Consider the following 20,970-nt stretch of genomic DNA (forward strand, 5'->3'; position numbering starts at 1 on the left):
ATTGCAACGTACCATTCCCACTTAATAACTCACTCTCGATGGTACGGAGCGGAGTTGATAATGGTTGGCGTAGCCCCTGATGAAGTGACCTTCGCTTCGCCTCCCCTATCTCACGGTATGGAATTCAATTACAGCTTCCGCTCAGTTCTGCCACTTGAGCCAGCGTGACTCACTTCGGTGGCCACCGGGATTCAGCTACCCGGCTGTTTTCAATTGTCCACGAACTGGCCACTCCTGAGAGATCGAGTGGCTGGGCCCACCCTTCTTGTGGTGGTGAAGTGCAAGTACGACCAAATGGCGACCAAAATAATAGCTAGACTCTCGAGACACGATCATACTCGAGCTCTGAAGGGTGCTGACGGATTCGATGGGAGTTGCCCATTATGTTTGTTTTGTGTTCGCCAGCACGCTCTTCATTCATTGTGGCCGCTCTATGCAAAGATTGATTCTCTGGCCTCAAGGCTTGTGGGCAGCCGTAGATCGTGAGCTTCGTGACGATGTGGCTGGTTGTGGTTTTCTGTACAACTTCTCGACCCCACGATGTGATGCTTCGTGTAAGTACAGCCTCCTGATTTCTAATACTTTGCTGCGGCGGTACAAGAGGCGTTCTTGGGTCCTAGTCTTGGGTCGAAACTGTTAGTGCGCTGGCTAGTGGACCGGTTTGTGTATTTCATATTCAGGAAGTTTTGGGTAGGTCGAACTGACCTTACTCACGAAAGGACGTATATGGCAACCCGGGTATGTTAGTGAATGCGAACGACTAGGAGCTCGTGTGGCGTGAGTCTCAGAACATTTTATCGATCGCTGCAGATCGAGTACCGGCAGTAGTGGGAGCGGGCACACGGTGTAACGTAACAAATGGAGCAGCTGGAACTCCGTGAGGTTGTCACAGTAGCAGTGGTAAGTGGAGGCGGCGGCGGCGGCGGCCTCTGTGCAACCTACATTCGGTTGACGATCGGTTGTCGACTCCTCGCTCGGTGGCATTCTGGTGACTCGGTCGGTCGCTGTTGGTATTCAATAGCCGGGGTCACACTGTACCCTGCGATTTACAATAATCCGTGAATCCACGTCGCTGTACCACGCTGTGTTCGCTGCGGCGGGGATAGCTGGCTATAGCTGGAGCGTCGCAGCAACGAGCGTGATCCCGTGAGTGCAGACGTCCGATGATCGGAATGGGAAACAAATTATGTAATACCCACCGGCAGCAGAAGGGAAACCCCTTTCTAGGGGGACGCTGAGAGTGGAGTGAGGAGTTCTTAGCATGGTTGAGCCCTTACGTCTCTTTGTGCACTCGATGGCGACCTTCTCCTATGGCATGGTGCGAGCCGACGACAGACAATTTATGGTGGTACCGTCCCCCTCCGGAGCCCTCGCCATCCACTTACACCTACCCCATGAAGTCCTCGAATGAGTGCACGGTTCCATGTTTCTCGACCGTATTGTTGCGACCGTAACGTGGTTAATTAATTTATGGAGAGCTGCTTTGTGGCTACCCTGCTAGCTCATAAATCGCATCGAATCGCCACTTTGGTTGCGCTACCGTTACGGAGGCGTGAAACCGGACACGATCGAGCTGATCGAGCACACCGTTGTGCCCCAGAACCATAGCTAGTTGGCGATCGATTATCCTCCCTGCATCGTGTATTGATAGAGTCGTTTCTCGCTAAACGTTGGTTGTGACGAATTGATGCTTTGATATGGTGGCTACGCACCTGCGCCGCCTCCAAAAAATGCAGTTCAAATTGAAGATTTTATTACCGGCATCAATAAACCATCCGGATCACGGGTTTGGAATGTGGTCGAGAACGTTGAAGGAACCTTGGGCAACCTTGGACTCGATCGTGGCCAAGGTGCGCACCTGAGGACTGGGTCTGCTCGCATTAAACGGATTATCCACAATCACAGAACCACGACACGATCGGTCGGAGCAATCGCAACGGAAAGCTAATTAGCCTGACGAGGCATAGCAGTATCACCGATCGCCGATGATATACGATCAAGATCAAACTGTCTTGCTGTAGAGAGGCCATTCCAACATTCACTTGACGTTCCCGGACCTGATGGCAGTGGTCGCGCAGATGTTGATCACGATCCGCGTTTAACCGCGAGTGGTTCGATCACACTATCAGAGAGCCAGAAATGGTAACAAAACCGGCGCCAGTGGCAACGCGGCAGCAGGTAATGGTAGCAGGTGCCGTTGGGCGATAAAAAATGTGACTTTGACCTGTCCTGTCAAGAGGAGACTATGAAGCCGTAGGCTACACATTCAGCAGAAGTATGCCTGGTCATCGCGATACGATAGACACGCTTGCCTTTTGTAAAAATACAATCCGGAAAACAATAAAACTCCGAGGTTAACTTTCACTACCTCAACAGTAGTAGAGTGCCACGGGCTAGCGATTGAAACACCAGAGTGACCTTCAAATAGTTTGCCGAACCCGATCGAATCGAATGTGGACGAGGGCAATAGATTATTGTGAGATTCAAATTCAACGAAAGTGAACGCGTCCGGCAGTTGGTCTGGGATGGGTGGGGACACCTTTCACACGCGACGGAAGCGACACACGCGCAACGGTTAACGGCGGTGGCCACACGCCATCGAATTCGGTAATAATTGGGACACTGCTGCTTTCGACGGCGGCCTGTTTGGGTGACCAAAGCTTGGCATGGCCGCTGAAACGGGGGCCTACGCAGGGCGTAGGGTGCTCCCGCTAGAGAGCCATTAATCTTGTTTGTTTTCGTCTCTTGCGACTCCCGGTGTGTGTCGAGCGTTCCATTAAGTGCAATTATTATGTATGTTTTCGATGCCCCCTCTCTCCATCTGTGCTGAATAATCTCATCAAGATTGGGGCATGTTAAAATAGCCTGTTTTTTGGGGGGGGTCCGAACTTATTGGGTCACAATCTACACAGACGTGTTTTGTTCGGTTGTCACTCGAGGGGGAGGAGCTTCTGTTCCAGTATTCAATTTGAAGGTATTAATCGCTTCGATCTGTAATCTACTTGCATGTCACCAAACGTGGCTAGCTGCTGCCTGGTGCTGTCATTTGTGCTACCATTCCAACGATAGGTACGTGCCCTCCGGTTTGGCAAACGGACACTTCTTACATCATCCGCTCACGCGAACCGGTGCCGGCGGCCATTTCAAACGGCCCTCTAGGATGTCAGATGATAATGACAGCTGGCTGGCTAACGTGACAATCCTTCACGTGGTAGCTCCAAGCTAAAACAGTCGCAATAGCAGAGTATCGAGAGTAGTAGCGACGGCCATTTGACTAACTGACGATGCTCGAAAACGTTCCGATGTTTAGGCCTAGAAGCACATCTTGATGGGTAAACAGGTGTCGATAGCTGGGGTGCTCAAGAACGGCCGCTACTCCGTCGAGTGCATCGTGAACGTTGAGTTCAATGGCGGTTAAAAGCGACACTTTGCAACATTATTAATTATCTGGCCCCTCAGGGGCGTAAAGTCCCTATCCGCGTCCGCGTCGTGACAGCTCAGATGGTATATGGGGAAGGAATTCACACACACATGTGTGTGTGTGTGTCTGTGCAGTTGTGGTCAGCTGTAATCCAATTATCGCCGAGTCATTACACATTGATTACCCCGGCTGTTGTGCCGGGTTGGCGTAGACGACGGCAGCTATTTTGACAGTCGTGGCTCCTCGGACCGTTTTGGTCAGGCGTCACTTCATTCGCTCACTAATGAGTCAGCGAACAAATCGACCGATCAGTGCAGTAGGCCGATATTTCAGCACTCTCGACTTGACGACTGCTACTGCGATTACTACACGCACAGAGCTGTGGATGGCGGTCCATAGCTGTAGTGTACTGTCATTATGATATATGACGTGCGATCGTAAGATCTAAAGACCTTCGAAGGTATCTATTACCGCGGTTAAGGTTATGGTTACGAGGGTAATGATGGTACTTAAGAACTGAATTGTGGATATTAGGGAAGGTTTGTGGTAGAAGAAGGGAACCGATGGTATATGGCACATCACTTGATATCGCCAAGATCGATAATGTTGCCTGCGTTATAATGGATGTCATTTCACTAAACCATTATTCCATATTGTGGAATGTTCGACCAACTGCTTGGATTGGGGACAGCGTGTACCATCCGGCCTACTCCCGCGCACTACACTGACGCAATGGCTCAGTTTCCAATCCCGATTGCACATCACGGGTGGTTATTGTTTGCATATCTGCCAGCGATGCAACCAGCAGCAGCATTACGGCACCGTCGATGTCGTCGTCGTCGTCGTCGTCGTTGGTCGAATTTTCATGTTCGCTCTTCATGCTGACCATGCCATTCACTCGCGGATTTTCGATCAATCGATCGATCTCGCCAGGGGTTTGCCTGATGCTACCATCGCCATCCTCCTACTTCTCCTCGTTCTCCTCGCTGCCTTGTGTGATGGACGCATGTCGCCCGGAATCGCTACTCGCTGCTCCAAATCTGATTTCATGCCGCATTTGTCCATTTGCTTGTGCACCGTGGCACGATTTCACGAGCCTGTGGACTGGTCTTCTTTATTCGGGCTGACCGCGCAGCAGCTGCGATGTCCAAATCATAACGGTTCGTGCTTCTACGGTGCAGCTCTTCAGAGACGAGCTCGTTGGGGGTATAGCTTAATGTTTTATTTTATTACCAAACTCACGAGCATCGACAGCCTTGTGACCTTGAAGAGGCTGGCTATGTTGGACAGCTTACTTTAAAGGACTCTCTGCCTCTCTTTTGATTGCAACGTCGAAATAGTGGTGCTTGCGAAACCCCAACATTGACGCTCGGGCATTCTTGCAGCTCTTACTTTTATGTTTACCAACCTCGTTACGGGCTTTGGGATATTTTTTATATGTATCTAGTCCTTCGTCCGTGGGATAAGTAACGACCGCCGAGAGGTGTTACTCTCATTTTAATGGCCAATCAACCCGAAACCACAAGTCCACCTCCCCTTTTCTCTCTCTGAGCATAAAGTTCCGTTCGAAAAGAGTCCGGTCGGTTTGAGGTCGCCGTCGCCGGTGCCACGCTGCGGTCTATATGCTAATTGACAGGTGGTTCTTGTACTCGCAGATCGCTCGAAAAGTAATTCATACACGGTGCCCTAGACCTGCTGCCAGTGTGATCATATATCAACCGTACGATACAAAGTAGCAGACAAAATCCGTCGGCAACGCTGGCCACTATGGCAAGCACAGGAGTATGGCACAGATTCGGCGCTGCGGGGGGGGGTGCCGACCCCCACTGTAAGGCAGCATAACATTAAGTAATGTGAACCAGCAAGTACCATGCTGAGCGGCTAATGACTCCATGACTAAATGCACCAGATTGATTAGAGACCGATTGCTTGATGGATCTTTCAACGGGCGTTCGGTGTACGAAAAGCCATCTAATAATCTGTCAATCTCGGCATTGCAGTAGGCTCCACACTTTACTGGCAGACAGAGCAATTACTCACCGCATTGAGATGCATTCCCTGCATGACAAGTTGCGCACCAGACGGTCACGGACACGATCGATTGCCCGACGCGATAAAATACCATGCAAAGTGCCATCCACATGGGGCAGAATCGGGCTTTCAATCAATTACCACATCATTCCGCATCATCGCCCCAGGATCATCAACGCTCGCGGCGCCGCGCTTCATTAAGACATCGCGTCCGCGGGACAGGTGGTGGTGGGCTACCCTATTAGGTTCGACGATGGCGTCCACGATAATCGTCTTCATAATTGCCGCGCGATAACCGTGCAGCGGTGCTTGATTCGCGCTTCTGTGCGAAGTCGTGATGAAGATCAAGTGATCAAATAGACGATCGAATCATATTGATGAACTGGCCACTGGCGTGAGAGCAATCAAGCGGCACGGTGGCTGACATTGACACTACTACTGGCCGTCTGAGGGGAAGGGTAGGTGGTACAGGCCGCGCAGCAAATAAGTCACAAGTCAGTTTTGTTAATTAGCAGAGACTTTGGGGCCCTTCTTTGGAGCCACCACGTTGGAACGGTGACTGATGACAGACCTTCCGCTATGGGTGCTGCTGTTGCAATCCGGTGCGGTCTCTACTGCAAGCAACCAAGTACCCAAGGCAGAATGGGGCAGAGGGACACAATTGTCTTAGCGATGCGGCTCGTTTGCTACGCTTTTGTCTCGGCCAGGAAGAGCAGACGTTATGGCTTGTTGACTCGATTGCAAACAGCAAACAACTCGGTAGGCGGTAGTCGTAGTAATTGTCAATCGATGTGTCACTACCGTTTCCGCTGCCTGGTGACATTGGTGACAAGCGACGCCATCAGCAGGACGGTTTCGGTTCGCATTTTCACAATGTTATTGTTTTCCCAGGCATTGAGATTAGGCCATTAGATGCTGCTTTCGTCACCTGCGCTACCACCGTGTACGCTGAGTGGTGTTTGTCTGGATCGAATTGAAATTGCAGAAGGCAAATAATGAAACAAACCTTTCATCATAGGCTATGGCACCCTACTGTTTGCTTGTCATTTCACCGTTCAATGCCGAGACCCTTTGGTTGGATGGTTGGCCGGCGGAAGATTGCATTATGTTTGTGTGTGTGTTCTGTATTTCGTGATTCCGATGCGGCGGCGTGCATCAGGAAGCGATGGTTACCGTGGCTCACGAGCGCATGCCGTGGAGTGTTGAGCGAAAAATGGGGCATTTTTCAATCTCCGTGAGCTGGAAGAGGAATTGAAATCGAAATGCACTTGCAAATGGCGTGCACCTGGAAGCTCCTCCGCGTGGAATTGCATCACGTAGCGGTCGTAATCATGCCAAGCGCCTGTTTCCAGACTAATTCTACTTTCGCTCTCCAATATGACAATCTCAGTGCATTTGAGGGCTAACTAAAGCGGCGACGGTCGTAACTAATCCCATAACTCATAACAACACGCATGTCTGTGACCGGAACTGCTTGTAAACCGTATGTTAACAACCGTATGTTAACAACAAACGGATGTTCGGCCAGTAGACCACACCGCGGTAACCATTTATGAGGCCACATTGTTTGCGAAGCTGTTTGCGCTGTCTCAAGTCACGGTGCGCGTGTGCGGCCAGCATTAATGGTGGCTGGCAAGTGAAATGGTTCCAAGATGGCCAAATCGGAAGATCGGGATCACGCTGCAACACAAACAAATAGGAATTGTTTCGGAGTTTAGTCAACATGGCGGTGCCTATTAACAGTTGCGTTTGCTGTGAGCTTAGCATAAACGAGGAAAAAACTGCGGTGGTTAATGCTCGCGAATGCTTGTGCACACACACGCACACCAGAGGGCATTCCAAGAGGCCGGTACAATGGTTTCCAGTTTCGTGATCAAGACATTGCCCTATCGAACCGCATGAGAACGCACAGAACGCACACTCGGTTGGATCTCACACACCCAACCACCGGATTATGCTGCGTAGCGCATAATTAATCCCCGGATCGTTTGCATAATTCCGACACGGGGGTAAATATTTGCGAAGTGGTCGCGGCATGAAACAATTCGACTTCTCAGCGCACCAAACGCTATTGGCAAATATGGCTGACAACGCACCGAGTGTGGTAAGCAACACTATGGAGCACTCGATTAGTCCATCAGCGCGCAGATCGAGCCGATGATTTGGCCCGCGGCTTTTCAATTCCACCTAACCTCAAATTACGGGTCTTTTGAACTGGGTGCGCTTGTGTGTGCGATGATGGCCGAACAACCATTGCCAGGTGTATCATTAACGGCAGCAGTAACAGCAGCTTCCCGTGGTTTCCGGTTCGCTCTCGATCTTATCATTACCCTGAGCTATTGGCACGTGATTCGGAAGACGATAACCCAAAATGTGTGGCTGTTACACACTTCATTGAGTTAACCATTACCACCATCAGGCATCATCACACTCCATCATTTCGATATGATTGCATAGGGCTACTTTTAAGTAGTTCGTCCGCCGACAATCACTGCTACCTGCACCGGAACTGCGGTCAGCTGTGAATTTGGGAAGTTGCGTAAGATCAGCCCCGATACGATGGACGGATGTCAAAAGAACGGACGTACCAAACCCCATAATTGGATAATGGGCGTGTGTGTCTCGTTGAAGAGAATGTGATCTCCCAATGATCAGATCAACAGCTGGTGCAGGATTAGCAAACCACCCCAAAAGGAGCCGGAAGAAGGTGCTTAATTCACGCGACACAATCACCACAGCGACCTTGGCCATCGACTGAAAGTGAAAGGGGATGTCAGACGTTGTTTTGGGTGAGTTCAACCAAAACACGAACCGTTCGGAGTCGATCGCTGGTCGATCATTTACGACCGACAAATCGGTTGACCTTACGCTAATGGGTTTGGCGGTCGTTGGCGATCGAGACACGCTAACCAATCACTTCCTGTCGTGCACCCCCGAGGGTGGTCCAGATTATGTCGTTCACAATTAGCTACGGTTCAGCTGAATTGCCAAATTGGAATGTCCCCATCATGTCACAGGTTGCGGGTAATAGAAGCACATTCCTTGCTGCCAAATGCAAATCGCTCAAACCAAAATCAATCAGCTAACCGAAACGTCACGCCGTAAGCATTGAAACCTCGCAATGTTCACGCATTCCAGCTCGTTAACATCGATCTCGCCGGTGCTGGAGGTGAGGCACTCTGCATACAATGTTGTGACCGTACACGCGGGCCACGGCTTTGAAAGGGAACACACTTTTCCCGTCTGCGAACCTGTCAATCATCGGTAGCAAAAGTGCAAAATTTATATCGAAGCATTTGATGTGCGAAGTGCACCCCGAGAGAAAGGGCCACCACCACCAGCGTCGTCGTAGTAGTTGCGCACCGTCCGTACAAATGTGCAACGCAACATTGGCCGGCCATCCATCAAACAGAATGCGCGCGGCTTGACACAATTTTAACTCGAAACCTACTATCACTTTCTCGCCCTCCCCCCAGTAGATAAGCGATCGTGTGAAATGGAATTCAAACGTCGCAGTGACGATGACGATGATGATGATGATGATGCAAATGCAACACCCAGTCTCAGAGCGCGGTGGGTAAATTGGATGTAATTTCGCTTTTCACGCCTCGAGCTCGCGGAAGCACGCTCCAGGATCCAGGGGTCCAGGGCGCGCGTACATTCCAGCGCGCAAAAATGGATCAATAAAAAGTCGTTCAAATCGCTGTCGGTTGTGTAATTGATCGATTCAACGATCAGCGGTCCCTGACGGCCTCTCTGTGGCAGCACAAAGCCATCTGTATCGGTGCTGGGTCCCGGAGCTGCGCTAATTACTGGCTGGCTGGGTAGGAATGCTAGGGAGCGCGCGCAACTTCGTGAGTGCATTTCGATGTTTGCAGCGCCAAATAGATTACCTGGAAGCATAAAATACGGAAAGAAAGGGATGGAAAATGGAATTAATGTTTCGATCGATCGAAGTGTCGTACGAGCGTGGCAGCTTTTCCCGAACGAAAATCTAGTAACCATCGACGACCACCTTAGAAACCCTTTCGAGTTCAGTTTGCTCTTCATTTTTATCATCAAAGTAACGGTAGTTATTTCATCTCGTGATCGCCATCGAAAGGTGTTCCTCGTAAATTCCGTTCCGTTTTCAGTCGAATTTTCGAAACAAATTCCCTTTCACTCCCTGAGTAGCCCTGCCTCTCGCGTGGCCATGCCATACATCTACGAGCTAGAGCTGATTGTCGAACAGCTGGAAATATTTTCGACCAAGGAAGACACCGAATCGCTCGATGGGAATCGGCCACAGCTGTGCGTCCGGTTGCAGCTGCCCGGCGGAGTCCAATGTGAGGTTTGTGAGAAAGATTTCGGCTCAGCACTGGCCGTTGATGGTCACCGGACCGGTGCGAACTGTCTGTTCGTCTACGAGCCATCGGCTGAGATTGCGGACGGTTCCTCACGGTTCCTTGTCACGGTACACCAACGGTGTCCCGAGGGAGGCAGCAAAAAGCTCGGATCGTGTGAAGGTCCTGCTGTAGAGATGCTCCAGGACTTGGCCACGGCTAACCAGGCAAATCAACCAGCACAAGTGGCCTCACAGGAGTCAATCCGATCCGGAGAACGAACCGGAAACAACCGACCCGTCTCGTACACTATTAAGGAGCTATATCCACTGCGCGCAACAGAAGAAGGCAACGAAAGCGAAGAAGAGGCAACAGTAATCGGGTTCGCGGTGCTCACCATCCGGCTCTCCTGTCTTGGCCACTCGATCAATCGGAAGGTGCTGTTTGCAGAACCATCACCACTCCACGATCGACCGGAGAGTGCGGTCTGCTATATGCTGAACGCTGACGAACCGCTCGTCAAGTGTGTGAAGCTGGACGATCGGGATGCGCTACGGGCACAGCTTGCTGGTCCCGTTCCCAGCTTGCTGAGTGTGAACGCCGCGTCGGTGACGGGTGAAACGGAGCAGCGCCAACCGTACGATGAGTATGCGGCGGAAATGAACGGGAACGCGATCAGCATTCGGATCGAGAAGGATGCAAACATCGCGATCAGTATGGAGGGTGAGGAAAGTGATCGTGGCTGCACCAAGGGATGTTGGGTAAGAGCTCGCCCGGATACGGTGGCCACCCATGTTTCGCTAACCCCCGTCGTTACTCTGTTTTTTGTTAGACCTCGCTCACCCTTCCGGGCGGTGTGTACGGGTTGAAGGAGGAATACATCCAGCAGCAGGCCAACGGATGCCAGCTACCGGTGATCCGGGGTACCCTCAAGTATCCGGCCCATCACTGGTCGGGTGATTTTATGCTTGCCAAACGGACAACCCCCGTTACGATCGAAGACTTTCGGCGTAAACCGAACGATGCCGACCGATCGCGCACGGTAGGATTACAGGCGTGTGCGCCCGAGGGGAACTGTGGTGGGGTTGAGATGTTCCGGCATCCCTCCGACGATCCGCTCGTCGATGTGTTTGTGTTCAAGTTTGGAAAAGGCAAGCGCTCCTCGGTGGGTGGACGGAACCAGATCGAGGTAGAGCTCCGGACGCCCAAATGTCCTACGCGAGAGTTTCGCCCGAAGGCAACGCGCGGTATCCAGGTGCTCGAAGATGAGTTTGCGGTGAGCGAGGGAGACCAGTGCCCTGCCAATCGGACCGGAAAGGATAAGCCGCTGGTGGCCGGTGAAGGTGGTGATGCCAAGGGAAAGAAGGCTCCATCCAAAATTCCGGCCAAAAAGGGAAAAAAGAAGTGATGCGTTCCACCGGAGGATGCGTTTTGGAGTGTTGCATAATCGTTGGTCCGTTGTGCTGGCTGGCTGGCTGGCTCGCTAAGCCGTCACTATAACCCCGATGGACGGGTGCAATCAAGCGCACCGAGAGCGGACGTTGTGGAGTGGCTACGAAGAGGGCGAGGGGCTTGAACGGGTTAATAAATCTTGGAGAAAGTTTGATCTGCACAGTGTGCCTGTGCGTGCGCGTGTGTGTGTTGAGTGGCACATTGGACTCGCTCTAGTCCACCACGATCTTTGGCTACGAACTGGAACTGGCTTTGTTTCCGTTTCACGCAGCACGTTATGCAATGTTATGATTGCATGTTGGAACCGCGGGTAAATCCGCCGGTCCCTCGATGCATACAAGTGACCTCGAACGGATGTCCGGACGGCAGTGGATGCATTTTCATGCAACCAGCTCTAACAAGTGCCATCCGATGACGGACACTGAGAAAACACTGAAATGTGTCACCATTATGGAAGCAGAAGAAAACCTCTCCCCTTCCCTATAGCAGGCTTCGAGTGTGCGCCTTGTCTAGCGAAGCGTGTCGAAGTGTCCGTTCGCTACGCCGTTGTGTGTGTCGCGTCGCATTGTTGTTTTTGGGGGTTTATTGCTAAAAAAAGGCCGTAAGTTACGCGGAAATTGCCAATTATCAAGGTACGCTGGCAAAATGATTACGTTCACTTGTTTTAACCCGATGCTACTGCCTAAGACGCTTTCACTCGCTAATGCACCGTAATCCAAAGTTTTTTTTTAATGTGATTTGCGAAGGTGTGTTTTTTATTTGGTTTTTATTTATGAAGATAATTTGGATAAGATGGTATTCGTCTCGGGGATTAGATCATCGCGTATGAATTGCTTTCTCTCTTTCTCTCAAAGTCTCATTCGCGTTCGACTGTGGCTGCTGACACACTACGCTCTGAGCGATCCTGAGTGAAGGATCAATCATAAATCATCATTTGTCCAGCAAGCGGCCAAGTGAACGAAAGTGGATCATTTGTCCTGTGCCCAAAGGGTGGGCCCCAGGAAATCGGATCGACTGTCTAATCCATCAATTACATCGATCACACACACCATTAGTCCCCAACCCGACGGCTCAATCGATCGGAAGCATATACACGGCCCGTCAGTCCGGCCTTTCTTTGTGCACGTGACCAGACGGAACGCAAAACTCGGCCTTTGGGGGGCGCATATCAAACAGTGACCGTGCCGCGCGTGTGTTTTGCGCCGGGAAAATACGCCAGCATAATCCGACGTAAATGCCTCCCCGCTCTGCATTGCATAATGAACTCCCCTCGCCACGGAGCGGCACCACGACGGCGACGTCAAAATCAAGGTTCCCGGGGTACGCTTTTACTTTTACCAGTGGTGGTAGTGATAATCAATTTGCGATGCGGAATGATTTGCTTTCCTGCTTTCCTGCTACCTGCTTCGTTCCTCCTTCATCTCCTCCACCAAAACGGTGCGGCCGATCGACAAATGAAAGTCATCCGTGCTGCGGCCGCACTCGGTAGCGCGTTCGTCGCTTACCGTTCATGTCTTTTGTAGGTTCGTCGCTTACCAGGTACGTTCGTGGCGTTGAAGTCTTTTGTAGGCTCGTCGTTTCGCGAGCACGCTGCACGCTTCGTTCTCACCGGAGGAACATGGGAGGTTTTTTGTTTTTTGCCACGGCCAGTTGAAGGATCGTTTGGTGATGATCGGAGTGATTTGAATGTCATGATCGCCACCCAGCCGCCCCATCGCGGAAACCAAAACACCGGCAGCCAAGCCAGTTGATTGGTGGGCACGGCCGCGAAACCGATCACGATCGTGATGCCTTCCACGCCATTTGGAGGCGCAGACACGGAGGCAAACGCGGTGAAAGATGATGTCTTTAACCTTCCGTCCAATTTAGGTGCCGTTTTGCGCTATTGTTTTTGTGTGCCTTCGAAGTGTCGAGTATGGCATTTTGAGTGTTTTTGGAGGAGGTGTGGAGTGATATTGTGTTTCCATTGGCCCCCTTTGGCGAAGGTTTTGTTTTTCTCGCCCATCATCTCCTTTGGATTGGGTCGAGGTCATGTGAAAGTGTTGTGTATGGTTGTAGCGCACCAGCACCACCACCACGATCGCTGCTTGGCATTGCTTGCATTGGCCCCCAAACGGCATTGAGTCTAATTAGCGTTTACGCATTACGAGGCAGCTTGTTTGTGGTGCGCAAAGAGAAGGAAACGTTCTAGTCACGATCAGCGATCGCGTCTCGGAAGCGATGAGTTGAATTTTCGGTTTTGTTTTTGAGAAAAATCTTTATTACGATAAGATAATCGTATACGAAAGTTGGAAAGTATGTGACCAACCAAACCTAGGCATGGAGATCGAGATCATAGATCGGAAAATACCCAAAATTGCATTACGTCTCCATATCACGGTTCGATCGCGCATCTTTCAACGATGTTGAAGACGACACGCGTCTTGCGATCCAATTAAAATCCTCAACCGTCCATCCTCTCGTCGTAACTCATTGTGCTCTACCCGTGTGCCCATACATCTTCGGCGACCCAAACTTCCAAAGCCCAAAGACGCATCGATCCATTAAAGCGACCACCTAACCGACCGAACACTGCGGGGTTGTCATGAAAAATGCATGAAACGCACCGGGGGAATGCCAGCATCGTACGGCACTCGGACGAATTGGAGCAAAACTCACCGTACCATTGACCAGAGTGAGCAGGTGTCCAGATCACCCCCTAGAGGGAGGGGTCAGTGCGAGTGAGAAAATAAAAATGAAATCGCACGCGGCGGTAAGAGGCGCAAAATTTGCTGAAACATTCATAAGTCAATAAATCATATCGAAGGCAGTAGAAAAAGGGGGAAGGGGGCAACGGTCACGTGAAAGTATATCACGCCTGCGTGAGACGCAACAGTGTAAGAGGGAGCCACGTGTCAAGCGCGGTGTAATGGATTGCCTCACATCAGAGCATCCATCGGCAACCGATTCGTAAGGAGGGTTGGACATCGATCATGGGGACTAGAGGGCAGAAGTCATCACGCCTACAACGGGGGGACACCTGCCGGGCCTAATGATGGCAGGTCAGTATGGATTGGCATACATCACTCCCACCCCTATAATTAGGTTTTTCGGCAATCGATGATCCTCCTCGTCGTCGTCGTCGTCGTTGTCGTCAATCAATCACGAACCTGGGCGGCTTGCTTAAGACGTCAAACGTCGCCTGCTGTGTTTCTCCACCGGCATACCTCTCAGAGACCCAGCCCAGTAGTGAGCAGTAATTGCACTCGCGAGCGCGCGCGCAACCTGCGTGACTCCCAGGGTCCAAGCCATCGAACGCACACCGCGTGCTATCTGGGCCAGGAGCCCCAGACCCCGGGCTCAATGTTTGAGCAATCGCAGCAAGTTTCGTTGTGAATGCCACCGATTATTGACGACCGCTTTTCTTGGGAGTGTGTTTCTTCCATTGTCACCTCGATCGCTTGTGGCCACAGAACAGCCAGAACCTGGCTGGTGGCGGGCTAGAAGACAGAAAAAAATGATCCACAAACTCCACACGACACGACAGAAAGAGAGAGAGATCCCACGTCCACCGTCAGCGTAATGGCCACTCGGTGTTAATTACCCACCGCCAACCATCCTCGAACGGTCCTCTTGGCGCAAACGTTGTCGCGCAATCGACCGATAGAACCGGTGCACTTTGTGGGGTCGCTGTGTCGTGTGGGTAGTGAATGGGAATTCCTGAAATGACTGCACAGTTTAGCAGTCGGAATCGGACAGACCGAGCGCAGATCCGTCAAACGTCCAGCGATCGATTAGTTCGGAGGCTCCGGTTCAAGCAGTTGTCACCTGCGGTAGTTCTTTGGAGCCGCTTGATTGGTTACGAAATGCACAATTAGTCTTACTGTTGCCTCCGGGGAAGGATTGTATCCAGAAGCCTGTGAGAGTGTGTGTGTGTGTGAATGTGTATTTGTGTTTGTATTCGGTGACCATATTGGGATCTGCGCCTACTATTGATCATCATCGGCCTTTCGACACTCCCGCTACATCGCCCGCTAGAAATGGAATTAAAAATGGATTTATTCCCCATTCCCCAGAGCGGTGCGTGGCGGTAGGAAGGGGAGCCCATAGTTAGAATGAAATTGGAATTCTCCTCCAATTACCAGCAGTACGGGAGTGGCAGCAGTTCATTAGCGGCTCATTGGAAATTAAATTAGTATTAAAATGGTTGGAATGTCTCCACATTCCAGGAACTGCCTCTCTTTCTCGCTCTCTCTGGCATAGTGCACCAGAGTGCACGTTACACAACTGCAAGTGCAAGTGTGCAGTGGCCATCGGCACCAAAAAGTGATGAAAATCCGTTCAATCAGACCAACTCCCTTTGGCACTCCCTCATCTCATCCAAGGCTAACTGAGATGTTTCATCTTCCCTCGGTACGATTGTGGTACAAAATGTGGAGCGCAGCAGCAGCAGGCCGTGTGCCAGCTGTCAACCGGCTTGCTGTTTGATGGATCGCAGGCGGCGCTCCAGGCTGCATAATTGATAACGACACGCTGCCGCGCGAGTTACCGTTACGGTTTGACCGTGCAAATGCTTTTCAATTAGCTCTCGAGAGTGAGCCCGCGCGCGCGCTCGCGACATCGTAGGAGGTCTGCCGTGGCCGGGGAGTCGCGCTGTCCCACTCTGAGACTACCTTAAATCGATTAGCAGCCATTTGAGGTCGTTGATCAGTCGATCCCCGGCCAGTGACTAAAACGCAGCGAGATGCTTAGCTCATTCGATGCCAGGTTTTAACGAACCTGAGCGCGAGCATAACTGCTGCTAATACTCTGCGCAGATTTGCATGGACTGATGGTCTATTCCATTCGCTGCCGATCGCGAATAGATTCGACGTTTCTTTATGGAGCGAGGTGAGGGTTCCCGAACCTTTCGGCGGGGTTCCATCGAGGTTAAGTCATTACGTCAGTCGCCATCACCAGGACCCCCTTAAATGTGTCATTAGTTGTTCCATTCTACACCCGCCGTTTATGCTGCCAGCTTTTGTGTAGCATAATACGTTGGTCGATCGCCGAGCTGAGCAACAGGAAGCCATGCTGCTGCTGCTGCCTCCAGCATCATCCATCAACCACCTGGTGCGTAGGTTTTCCACGAAGGTTCATTAGAAACCAGCAACCCAACCAACCTCGTTACCGTCATCCGACAAACGTCTCGTCCTCTCGTCAGCAACCATAACCCATGATTATGTCGAGCAAATCATAGGGAGCTCTCATAATGGTGCTCCTCCGATGGTGCGGAATGGGCGAAGGTGGCTGATAAATTGACATTGACAAGCCGCTCTCCCTCGAGAGCGGGTGCTCCAGTTTTCGGGAAGTTACTGTACAGCCTCCATTTTACATAAGCTTATGCATCTGCCAGATTGCATCCCGCTATCAGCATCTCGGTGATTAACAGACGACAACGCCGGGTACTCCGGGTGTTTTCTACGGGGAAGGGGGAGGTTGCTGAAGGGAAATTTTGTTGTTTTCGCTTTCGGATCTTCACCCAGATGATGCAAATGCAGGAAACCCTGGGGGTGAATTTGAAGAGCTTTTGCTGATAATTCGTGGGAATCTCGCTTTTAGAGGAAGTAACTCGGTCCACGGTGCAACTAATCTTGGATGCAGCTCAAAGCTGTAACTCATTTGTTGCCTATCTTTGTTCGCAAGGAGGCACATCACTTGCTATTATTTTCTAATATTCTCATTATGCAAAGTATGTCTTTTTAAAGTACGTACTACGTAACTATTTTGGAGACTTCCTTAATAAGAACTAACTTCCAGATGTTAATGAGTTGCGTAATCCGAAAGTCTCTGCTTCAAAAGTGAAAGGTAAACAAAATGGAGAACTAAATGGAGAAAGGATAAATCGAGAGCAACGCTCACAAGGACAAGATCATTCTACAAAATCTTATCGTAAATTTGTCGCTCTACGGAACACTACACTAGGCGAACACTAGGCGAAGGAGAAGCCGTTTTTGGGAACCAATTCCATTTGCCGCACACAAGGAAACGGCTTATCTTCTGCTACGCACTTGGACGTGCGTTCCATGACTGACACATTTGGGTTACCAGCTTCGGGTGGAAAGAGACCCTGGCACCTCCTCGGTTAATAATTAACTTCGGTGCCCCCGAAAAAAAAACAAAACCCCTCCATTTGCAATACTAGAGGGAGGTTAGCGCAGAGTAGCTGCCACTGTTTGTTCAAACAACATTTTTAACCGCTGATCCTTGAGCTCAACTAGAGCCGGCGGCACATTTCGACCTCGTTGGCTGCCAAGTCGTCCCTGTTACGGGGTGCTAAGCAATGTAGAGAGAGAGAGAGAGAGGGTCACGGCTTTACGCACGGCACGACGATGGTCAAACAAAATGGAATCTAGGTCCGACAAGCCTAGACGAGGGTTCCGAAAAGGGTTCTTCCACGGCGTGAACAAGATACCGATCATCTCGCCGTGGCCGTATTACGATCGGTTGTGAAATTCTCGAGCTCCCCCGAAAAAATCCCCCCCCCCCCCCCCCGCTGATCGTGGAGACTGCGGAGCACTCACGCAATTCGGACTGATGCAAGTGAAAGCGCACAGCAACATGGCAGCACTATTTCTTGTCCACCGATGATGGCCTTCGCATGTCGAACCAAGGTTGCCCGATACGGATACATGAAAAAAGGACGAACAAATTGTGGTAAGTGGTCGCCCAGAACACCAGAACATTCCCTGCCGCGGGGTGGGCTAAAGGAGAAAGGCTGAAATGGGTTTTTTGGATTTGGCACTGAATCGCCTCAATTGCTCGTGTAACCGGTTACGTCCGGGCAGGGGCAGGACGCAAATCGCCGGCGAGCTGTAACCGGTTCATGGCACTCTGGGGCCACCGAAAGGAAAGTTGTCCGCCGCTCTGCCACCGAAAAGTGTCCAGACCCCTTTGAGTCACACCAGGTCACGCTGACGGTGTGCCACGCGAAGGTCAACAAGCTGCTGATGGTGTGAATCCAAGGCAGGAAACGCTACCATTCAGTGCTACTCCTACTCCTGCTACTTCTCCTCTTCCCAGTGGGTCATTAAAACGATGATATAATGTGGTTTCCACCCGCGCACACGCACGCGCGCTCGATCACTAGTACACCAGTACTTGGCGTGGAAATCACGCCAGACATCTCACGTCCGTTGCGTGATTACTTTGCCGGCACTTAAATAGAGACGAAAGGTGCGTGATCGGTCGCTATCATCGCGCGAGTCCGCTAGATCGCATCTTGGCACCCTCCCCCCGGAGACCGAGTCGAATCCGGTCTGTTGCGTTGGGGATTTTGGTTTTCTCTTTTACACCCGATGCTGACACTTCCGGACCGGCCAGTTAGTGCGTTTGTGACGGGGGACGGTGCAGTTGGACATCGTGAAAACGGAAGCGCACCACGCCTACCAACACGCCCAGGGGGGGCCTGCGGTGTTTTCTATTTTATTGTCCTCAAGGTGAAGATGCAACAGTGACAGTTAGACAGGTAGCCAGTTGTGCATCGCGGTGATTATCCAATCGCAATGCAATTAGTGTCCGCTGGTTAACAAAAAAAGGTAACTTCTTCTTTTCGTAACATCTTTGTTAGATGTGTTTTGTTACTGCCTTCGTCAACTTTCTAGCCAAAGGCTATGGAATTACTCAAAAAGATGAAGATCCTTGACAGCCCTAAGATGACTTAGATTGCCTCGTGAAAACCTCTACGATTGTGTTGCAATAACCTGAACTCCGGCTTGTAGAATTAATTTTAGGTTGAAATAGCCAAAACTGAACGAAAGACTTCAACGCCAGAACAAGGTGTGAACCTGTGAAATAATTTTAGTTTTGGCAGAAACAACAAAACTCCATTAGGGTGCTTGTGTTCCCTTGAATGCCCGATAAGGTATTCTGTAAAATCCTGTCACTACTTCTCCACAAAGTTTGCATCGTATGCAGCCTTCAAAAAGGTGCGAACTTGTTTCGGCGTCTCAGCAACCAGCAACGCCATTCCATTCACAGTAAAACACTTTTGCTTTCGTTTCGGCCTCACCACAACCTCTGCAGACGAGGAAGGGGCCCGATGCGGGTCAATGGAGCAGCATTGGCTCGTCTTCAACGTTCTTGACAGTGACCGCACCGTCTGGCTTATCAGTAGCCGTGCAGCCAGCCGTGTTAAAAATTGCTTCCTAATTGGCCGCCACACCGTCTGCCGTCCTTGGTAAGGTGCGCATTGCGACCTGTAACACTTCAACTCCGGTGACCTGTAGGCCAACATGCGATTGCACAAGTGATGTCTGATTGCCTGGAAGCGTTTGAGGAATGTTTTTTGGTTTTTTTTGGCCACATCACTGTCACACGGGTTTTCTGCTGGTTCCTCACTTGTTCTTAAACTGTTTTTCTCCTTCTCTCTCTCTCTCTCTGTCAAATTTCGTCAAGTTACTGTATTTCTCACCTTGCTTGCTAGTTTCTGTTAATCGCTGTTGCACCGATTAAGGACTCGCAGACGCACAGGAGTCTGGAGCGAAAGAACCACTCGCACACACAAGGACACGAACGAGGGTACTGTAGAGGTAGAGAACACTGGGAACTGGATTGGTCTCTCGAGCACACGCCGCTTGCTTGCAGTGCGTGCCAGGGAAGCCAAAATCGAACTGTGACTGGAATGGGCTCGCCGGCACCGTTTTATACCGCCGAACCCCGAAACTGCGCCGCGTTTTCCACCGATGTCACGATCACCGCCCCGAAGACGCCGGAGCCGAAGGAAAACTCGCGAACGAACACGGGTGCCACCCCGAGAAACTGGTGGGCTTCGAAAAACAATTAAAAAAAATGTAGTAAACGCGGTGTCCTAGCCGGTTCGCGTTCGCTCAAGCCCAAGCCGAACGAAAACGAGAGTAAACCGCGCGATCTACGATCTACGAACGCGTTCATGCGCTCGTTCACTACGGGCGCGTACGATCGTTCGCGATCGGGCCATAAAGTTATGCGCCAAGAGGTGGCTGCTCTGGTCGGTGGAAGATGATGGTGCTCCCGCAACAATCGCAATTGTTGTTGGCCGTTTCGGTGATTTATTAGCCCGCGGGACGTGGCTGTAAGGGTGCTTTCGACTCGACCGGGGAGGGGAGTAAATCCGGTGGCATAGGCAGTGACCGCTTTGCTTGTTACCAGATGATCGATCGCTTATCGCGTGAACGTGCGCGTTGTATCAGTCATGTTTTCATTAATTGTTTTCGATGATCTATCGATCATATGTTAAGGGGAGCATATTCGAAACACTTCATCCTGAAAGGAATTTGATGGATTAATTCATGGATCGGATCTCGGGAGTTAGCATAGATAACCTCAGCGTGTTTTGTTGTTCTTAATATCTAATAGGTATGTGTAATAATAGATGAACATGGCCAATGAACATCATGAAATGAACTAATAGAATCCTTACCCTGTGTATCCTTTTTCTATCCGTCTAATCATCCTTTATGACTACCTCAGGCAGCCAAGATCGCGTTGTATGATCTGTTATAAAATTGGATAAATTGTATTGTATTTTACGGCTTCTATTCAAATTGAAATGAATCCTTTTTAACATTAGAGTTCTCTCTTTAAATTTAAAAAAAATTCCCATTGAATTGAAAATATTGCTATAGAAAGTGCATAACCATAATAACGGTTCCAAATGAAAATATGTTGTGAAATGTTTTCTGAAATTAGTTGGCAGCTGTCACCCCTTGTCATCGGATGATCCAAAAGTAGGCCGCCTAAATCGCA

At 50.6% G+C, this 20,970-nt stretch overlaps 2 protein-coding genes across 2 annotated transcripts in view; one reads left to right on the top strand and one right to left on the bottom strand.

Annotated features, from left to right (window-relative positions):
• LOC125957581 (peroxidase) overlaps positions 1-19,820 on the bottom strand; it is a 24,404-nt gene extending 4,584 nt beyond the window's left edge. Inside the window, exon 1 of the mRNA XM_049690373.1 lies at positions 19,658-19,820. The gene's annotated coding sequence lies outside the window, so the exon portion shown is untranslated. The remainder of the gene's footprint in view (positions 1-19,657) is intronic.
• Positions 9,645-11,182, top strand: LOC125958105 (uncharacterized). The gene is made up of 2 exons (XM_049691230.1): positions 9,645-10,535; positions 10,607-11,182. Exons 1-2 carry the CDS (start codon positions 9,645-9,647, stop codon positions 11,180-11,182), a joined length of 1,467 nt encoding a protein of 488 aa, XP_049547187.1.
• Positions 19,821-20,970: the final 1,150 nt, after the last annotated feature.

The sequence above is a fragment of the Anopheles darlingi genome, chromosome 3 (genome assembly GCF_943734745.1).
Source record: "Anopheles darlingi chromosome 3, idAnoDarlMG_H_01, whole genome shotgun sequence".
Classification (NCBI taxonomy): domain Eukaryota; kingdom Metazoa; phylum Arthropoda; class Insecta; order Diptera; family Culicidae; genus Anopheles; species Anopheles darlingi.

Coding starts and splice junctions, on each gene's coding strand:
- LOC125958105 (XM_049691230.1), top strand. CDS start 9,645: ATGCCATACATCTACGAGCTAGAGCTGATTGTCGAACAGCTGGAAATA. Junction 10,536..10,606: donor GCTGCACCAAGGGATGTTGG/GTAAGAGCTCGC, acceptor GTTTTTTGTTAG/ACCTCGCTCACCCTTCCGGG.